The 8,192-nt window shown below is 37.4% G+C and overlaps 2 protein-coding genes across 2 annotated transcripts; one reads left to right on the forward strand and one right to left on the reverse strand.

The window, feature by feature from the left end:
* The first annotated feature begins 297 nt into the window (after positions 1–297).
* Positions 298–1,920, forward strand: LOC127790074 (putative pentatricopeptide repeat-containing protein At1g12700, mitochondrial). Its single transcript, XM_052319352.1, has one exon. It carries the CDS (start codon positions 298–300, stop codon positions 1,918–1,920), a length of 1,623 nt encoding a protein of 540 aa, XP_052175312.1.
* A 352-nt stretch (positions 1,921–2,272) lies between these two features.
* On the reverse strand, positions 2,273–7,473 carry LOC127790076 (uncharacterized). Its single transcript, XM_052319353.1, has 7 exons — positions 7,188–7,473; positions 7,040–7,117; positions 6,608–6,714; positions 5,923–6,000; positions 4,849–4,950; positions 2,779–2,860; positions 2,273–2,538 (listed from the first exon to the last, which is right to left on the reverse strand). The coding sequence occupies exons 1-7, from the start codon at positions 7,471–7,473 to the stop codon at positions 2,420–2,422; spliced, it is 852 nt and encodes a 283-aa protein (XP_052175313.1). The 3' UTR covers positions 2,273–2,419.
* Positions 7,474–8,192: the final 719 nt, after the last annotated feature.

The following is an 8,192-nucleotide window of genomic DNA, read 5'->3' on the forward strand; positions in this document are numbered from 1 at the left end:
CTCAAACCGAAACCCGCAGGCCTAGTTTAGAAGCCCAAAGACAAATGGGCTCAAATCGAAACCCGCAGGCTCAGTTTAGTAGCCCAAATAAGCTGTCTTTGTGTTGATTTTGATCAAGAAAAAGTAAAGTAACCTTAACCTCTATGAGAAAATGGTCAAAATCAAGTAAAGTTTGTGAGTGATGAAATGGAAATTTATGATATAAAATAACTATATGTATAGATAAACCTTCAACATCATCTTCACTCTAGCCCCCGTCTGTCTCTCCCCATCCATTGTCTCCATTTGCTTCTCTCCATGCCTTCCTCCGCCTTTCTGGCTTCCTCGCTTCTTCACTCTTCCCCCTCATTTCCCCAACCCAAGACACTCTTCATCATCAGCAACCACATTCAGTCCCAAGAAAACAACTTAATTCTCTTTGCGGCGCTACCCACTTCTACTGTCCATTCATCGAAGGGCCAACCATCCAACATCATCCTCAGCCTCTCGCAGGGAACACACAGATTCTGCAGCCTAAAAAAGGTTGAATATTTGAATCAAACTACAACCGTATCGGTGGCTGAGCAGCAAAGTGGCTTGGCCGCCAAAGAAAAAGCCAACCTTGATTTCGCTAAGGGGAATGGTGGAGTCCGAGTACGAGATTTGGTTGCAAGAATTAGAGCGTTACCCACTGCGGAAAGAACCAGAATTGTCGAGATCTTGGTGGCTGGTGGTGGGTTTGAAACTATAACTGACTTCAATGATATGCTTATGGCATTGGTGACGGCAGACGTGCCTGAACTTGAACTTGCCTTGAAATTGAGTTCCAATTTGTCGTCTTTTGGGCTGTTTCCGAATTGCTGGACGTATTCCATTATGATCAGGTGTTACTGCAATACAAACGAACCGGCTGAGGCCAAAAGAATCTTAGACCAACTGCTTGAAGGTGGGTTTCTGCCAAGCGTTGCCACATTCACTGTTCTAATCAGTACATTCTGCAGAGGCGGCAGAGTGCAGAAGGCCATGGAGGTTCTGGGAATTATGCGGCGGTATAACTGCGAACCGACAATTCAGACATACAATTGCTTGTTAAAAGGATTGTGTTATGTGGGACAGGTTGAGAGCGCCAGCGAGTTGTTGGTGAATATCAAGAAATCTTCCAAGAAACTTGACATTTATTCCTACACGGCGGTTATGGATGGACTTTGCAAAGTGGGTCGATCAGACGAGGCCTGTGAATTGCTTGATGAAGCTCTGGAGATGGGACTTATCCCCAACGTGGCCACTTTCAATACTCTGTTTACTGGCTACTGCAAGGAGGGCAGGCCACTGGAGGGTATTGGTTTGTTGGGTCAAATGAAAGAAATAAATTGCATGCCTGATCACATCAGCTATAATACCTTGCTGTTTGGTCTGTTGAAGTGGGGTCAAATTCACGCGGCACTGCAGATTTATAAGGAGATGATTGACCTTGGATTTCAAGTGGATGAGAAGAACATGAACACTCTGCTGAGAAGGTTATGCAGGGGATCTAGGACGGAGAAAGGGCTGTTGAAAGATGCCTATGATGTGTTCGAGAAAATGAAGAAATGGGAAGTTGTTATTTATGATTTTACAAATGACCTAGTGATAGAAGCATTCTGCCGCGGAAATGATGCAGACGAGGCTCTGTCCAATTTGTGCGGCATGGTTGAAGTTGGCTACATTCCAAAGAATGGTACCTTTAACAATGTTATTAGGGCACTTTGTGTTGATGGAAAATTGGAGGAGGCACTGTCAATTTTAGCCATGCATGGAGGAAACACAATTCCCAGTAGAGTTGCTTTTGATATTTTAGTTGATGAATTCAATAGGCAGGGCAGGCGGTGGGACGCATGTAACATATATGGTGCAGCATTGAAACTAGGTGTGACTCCAAAAAGAAAGCCCAAAGGATGTTAAGTAGTTTTCAGATTCCCGTGATAAAACCTCAGCCGTCGTGATTCACTGCCGCCGATGCCCGAATAGACCAGACAGCAGCACCTTCAACAGGACAACGCCATTCCTTTGAAAAATATTCACCTTTAATGGCGAACTTAGGAACTCGATGTGTGTGCGTGCTTGCGTGCGTGTGGGTTTGATGCAGTCTATTTAGAGGTAGTACTCCTCCACAAGTACATTTGCATTTTCATTTGTACAAATCGAGACTATTAACGTATGCTCATTAGTTTGTAACTTAACTTGAATGGCCATTGGCTCAACAGTTACTCTTTCAGCAAAAAGAAGAGCAGTTTTCTACAAGACAAGATATTGCTGATACAAGTTGTATAATGGGAGAAAATTGATGTTTGCACATGTTAAACAATTTGATTGCAAATGTACATGCCCTTGCATCCGCATGGACAGAGAAGATCAGACATGTATGAGAATCTTCTACAGATTAAAATGTGATCTACGGCAATCATGCACGGCTCATGTACTGCCCGGTTCTAGCATCCACCATTATCTCTTCGCCTCTCTCTATGAATAATGGCACGCTGACAACAGCACCTGTTTCTACTGTTGCAGGCTTAGATCCGCCTGTGACACAAGTTGAACAGAAGAACAAGAATAAATGGTCAATCACCACATTTTGTGACTCCAAAAATGTCAATATTTTCAAACGATAGAATCCATGTAAACACAAATTTACGTCAACAAATGTCATCTTTACAGCTGAACAAATCAAGTGAAGCATTCCTTGTCAACCAAAGCAATTTTTGATAGGCAGACACACTGGTTAGACACCAGATCGTGTAAAGAGATCATAAAAAACACTACCTTGTGCTGTATCACCTCTGAGTCCAGGATCAACCTCAACAACAGTCAACTTAACAGTGATGGGGAGTTCAAAATCAATAACCTGCAACAGTATCAACATTATAGTTGTAAATAACTAAATACCCACATCAACAAATGAATTTGTGGATTTTATTTAAAAATAATTACTTCAGCACGTCTGGCCCAATGGGCTAGCACTAAGCCAAACCAAAAAAAAGGCTCAACCTATGAAGGGGCCAAGTTAAGAAGGGGAAGGGCCAGCCTATAACATATATAAGATATAATATTTCAATTACATTCAGGTTGTGCTTACAAATACAATCTGCAAACAGAGAGTAAGACTTTTTTTTTTTTTTATTTCTTTTTTGTAAGGTCTGGAAATTTTGTTTGTTGTTGTTGCAAGAAGTTGTATTATAATTGTTTGGTTTATTATTGGTTGGAAGTCGAGATAGGTTTAGGAACCCCATTCCTCATTTGGGGGAGGGGATGGGGCTTAATATTTATACCGCACCAAGGCACAGGGTGGCATATGGTATATTGGTTGTAGGGGTCAAGGATGAGGTGAGCAAAACCCAGCCCCGCGCCATCCTATTGCCATTCCCCGAGTACAATAGCAATTAAGGGAGAAGTAGGGGCCAAACAGGAGCAGCCAGAAGGTGTGTGGCCTCAAATAAGAGAGAGACGGACCAAATGGGTGTAGGACAAAAAAAGGAGAGAGAAATCAAGAGAGATAAGAGAGGAAAACAGAGACAGAAAGAAGGACCACCACAAGTCAATGGGAAACAGCAGAGCGAATGGTGGCTTCACCAACCAACCCATTTCAAGTCGAGTTCAGACAAGCAAATAGGCTTAGGGTTATCTTTATTCTTATTTTCCCTCTAATGGAGCAGCCTGTTCCTCTTTTGAGTGGTGGCTGCAAGAAAGGCAGAGGGAATCCTCCAAGGCGTCAGCCGCAGGGGAGGGTTGGGGTTTATGATTTTTATGTGGCACCTGCAAGGAATTGAATGAAAAAGCCACTGAATTTCTATAAGATCCAACTTGAAAAGGTTTAGTTTGAAACTTGGCTTTTGTGAGATCCTACCAGGAAAAAAGGGTTAGTTTCAACAGACCATATTTCTAGTCTGCCCCCAAAAAGCCATAATTTTGAACCAACCCAAATTTGTTAATGGGTCAACTCTAAAATAAGCTATAAATCTCTTGAAAAATAAACGGATGAGAAAGATACAAAATGGACAAAAAACAAGAATGGGTAATTTATGAGCTTCATTCTGCATAATAGTCTAATAGAACCTATGGACTTTCAAAGAACCCTAATCAGATTGGATAAATAATTTAGCATGAATAACAAATTACTCAAAGTTTCAGCTAAAAAGATTTTGGGCTTAATTTTAATAAAGCTTAGCCCTTGATAAGAATTTATTAATATATCACTTATGAATGTGAATCAAGCTGAAAATTACACTCTGACAGGACTTACTTCATCCCACTTTCAAGTGAGTGGTTTGCGTTGCCAAATAAATGTTTTTTAAGATTATTTTCATGCATGATTATTGTGAAGATTTTTGCACCATAATACTTGGTTGAGTTCAGATGCATTTTATTATATGAAAAGAAATTATTATTGCAAAATGTCAATTGAAAACTTTGATTTAGAAAGTGTTTGAAAAAAATATATATTTTTAGCATGTGAAGATTATACAAGGGACTATGTTAAGAGAAGTCCAAGAAAAAATTCCAATCATTGTGGTGGTCAAGTGACTATAGCAACTAGAAGAACAACTCTATTCTTAATGGTCAGAGGGGACACACTAGGTATGTCTTGGCATTTCCAGCTGGATAAATTCAGTCGCCATGGCAGCAAGTCTATTTGAAGGCTTCTGGTTGGGGCAGTGGCCAAGCAAAGACTTTGGTGACTGAAGGAATAACTAAAGGGAAGACACTAAAAAGCACTCCACAAAACAGAATTTTTAACAAATGTCATGCCATTTTGAATGAATTGGAAATAATTTGTTTTGAGGATTATAAACCAAGAGAATAATTCAATGCCTTGTAAATGGAATTGAAACATACTTTCCCCTTCCAAAATAGCAAGTTGCAATCTATCCCTTCCTTCATCCACTTTGTCTTGTCTCCAACATCTGACTCATTAAGACGAAATTCCTCAAATGTATTCTGAAAATAGAAACATCAGATTTATCTGAATGCATAGTGTAGGAAACAACAGAAATTTATGTTTACATAGATGGTATATGATAGAGTAAGCCTTTATAAAGCCAGTTTTTCTTGGTTAGGAATCAGTGTTGACTTAGAACAAGTTAAAACGGAGAATAACAAGAAGAGGAAATGCAAGATAAATAGAACCATACAAAGAGGAAGATGAGCACATACTAAGGGGACGAGAATTCTCAATATCATAGTTATGAAATGAAGTACATGGTAAGAGCTTTGTTTTAAGAAAATAAAATTAAGGCAAAATGAAATATTATTTATGCTTAATATTTTGACCAAATTATGGCTTTAAAATCAATTAATTTATAAGCAAAGCCACCAAGTTTGGACTAACAGTCATGCAGGAAAAGTGACTAGAAGTACTAATAGCTAAAAGTTGAAAAGGTTATACTAAAATTTTAGGAGAAACATAACTTCATTAATCTCTAATCCTCTATGATCCCCTAAAAATCAGACAAAATATACAAATTCAGATGTGTTTGATCAAAAATAAGAAAAATCATTCAGCAATAATCTTTTAATTTGGCTGCAAAGTGAAAAATATGATAACTTGAGATTAACTAACTCAAGAAGAAATGCATTCTGAAACCATGGGCCTAATTTTGTACACAACATATACAACAAAAATTGGTACAAAACCAAATGAAATAAGGAAATATAAGACAATATCAAAAGAAAAAAACTCTCTTTGCTATCAACCAGCTTTCCATTTTGCAGTGACTAATTTAATGAAATAAAGTATTTAAAAAGGCAAAACAATAATGTTAACCAGCTTCTACTATATTCAGTCAACTAGAGGAAGTACAAGCCTAAACATGGATGCAAGGGCTTCATTAAGTTGCTTTAGTAGGTAAGACGTATAAAGAAGTCTGTGGCAACAATAACATACTATAGATAATAAAAAGTGGAAAATACCAGGTCCATAAAAACAAACTGAGAACCATCTTTATATGTGTATTGCTTCGTTTCCTTAAGAATATCTGCCTCCCCAATCTGGACAAAGAAATAACAAGCCAGAGAGGAAAAGAATAAGCTAAGAGTGAAGATTCTATTAGGATCATCTCGAAGGACAATGAAATCTTAAGAACATGTCTCATGTCCGTGCAGTTCCTGTGGACACCTGGGACTATGGCTATTCTCATGAACAATTCAACTTAAGAAAGAGCAAAGTACAATTTTTGGAAATTATAAGAATTATCTTGGTCCAATAACTATGTCTATAGCCATTAATGGAGCCTGCTAGGGCAAGCCTAATAGCAAAATTTCAAATAAGCATGACTGGATTGCTTCCTTGAACCATACATACATTGCTAAGTTTATTTCAAGGAGTAGAATAAATCTTGGTTGCATTACGAACACAAACTATACAAATTTCTGCTGTAAGATTGCTGCATGAGAATAACTGAAATCTCGCATTACAATCCCAAAGCTACAGATTACAAGATTAAAGTCTTCTCGTACACGTTACAAGAGCTACAAGCAACATGTATAACTTTGCATTTTGTACAATTCTCACTTATTTTGAAAATGTGAGGAAACCTTGAGGGGAGAGGGCACAAGAAAAAGAAACGATAGAATTGGTTTTCAGTTGGCATATTACCTTAATTCCAGCACGAAAAGTTTTCTGAACTGTGTTTCCTGTAACATAATTTCGCAATGTGGTTCTCACATACGCAGCTCCTTTACCAGGCTTCACGTGAAGAAACTCTACAGGAATTTGATTGACTAAAATCAGGACATAATGAGAAGAAAGCAGGTCAAACAACTGCGAAAAACGGGAAGCCCAGTAAAAATGACCAAAACTGAAGTAGAAAGGTTCAAACTTTTTAACATCTAATCAGATAGAACTGAGAATTTCTAAAACGACTCCTTCCATGGCGATAGTTTGAGCGTTTAAAGGGGCTATAAACACGAAGAATGAACATGAAGGCATTGAGAAGAGATAACCCACACTTGGAACAACATCATCTAGCAATATCACAAGCTTGAGAAAACAAAATCAAATTAAAAAACGCAGAAGGGCGGGAATTACCGAGAACCCTCCAAGGGGCTCCGTCTACTTCAATGTTGGAACCCACCTTGATGTCATTACTAGAGAAAGCGTATATCCCTGCACCCACCAAACAATTAAATAGATAAAGCGGGGGAAAAACTGCTTCGCATCAATGGAGAAGTCCTACTTGGGAATGTGGAGCGGCGGTGGGTTCCGGTAAAGACTCGCGTTGAGAGAATGAGCCTCGATGAAAACGATGATGATGGGCGGAAGCGAGGGCACGGGGACAACGTGAATGGGGCGACTCCAGCCATGGTTGTGGAGCTCCGCTGGCTGGGACAGGCGGAGGAAGTCGAAGATTTTGTGTGTCTATCGGCGACAGTTCTATCTGAACCAGTTTTGCCCCGGAAGACGGACGGTGTTCCTCTCCCCTCACGCGCCCTTCGCTTTGATGACTTCTTTTTCTCATTCATTACAAAGCTTTTAATATTTTTATTTTCTTTTTTTAATTTTCTCTTTTAAAAAAATACAAATTTAACATGATATTTCACGATATTTTTTTTTATTTTACGTTTTTTTATGTAATTATCTGAATTTTTTGTTATTTTAATTAAATTTATGTATTTATATTTTTTTGTTAAATTAACTCCTTATATTTTGATTTTTTTTTTTTATGTTACAATTCGAACATTTTTTGTATTTTAATTACACTCTTATATCTATATTTTTTAGTCAATTTAACTTATATATGTGTAAAAAAATAGTTAAAATTAATTTATCTCACTTTTATCTATATTTTTAACATATTAAAATATAAAAATTAAATTAATTTAAAAATACAGATAAAAATGTGTAATCAAAATAAAAATATAAAGATTAAATTATGTAAAAAATAGGGATTCAAAAATATAATTGAAATATGAAAAATTTCAAGTAATCAAAATTTGGAATTGGGCAATATTTCACAATCTATTGTTGTCATTTTTAATTTTATATTTTATTTATTTGTTATGTTTTTGTTGTTATAGATTATAACACACGTTAAGGGTGACCTAACCACGAGTCGATCTCTTAATCTTTTATCTCAATTGTTAGCGATTTTAATGAAAAATGAAACATTTTATAATTCTTTTTAATTGTGACATTATATTTAATAATCCTCAAAAGTCATATTGTTGTTAAGGATACAGTG

This window comes from Diospyros lotus, chromosome 14 (genome assembly GCF_014633365.1).
Source record: "Diospyros lotus cultivar Yz01 chromosome 14, ASM1463336v1, whole genome shotgun sequence".
NCBI lineage: Eukaryota > Viridiplantae > Streptophyta > Magnoliopsida > Ericales > Ebenaceae > Diospyros > Diospyros lotus.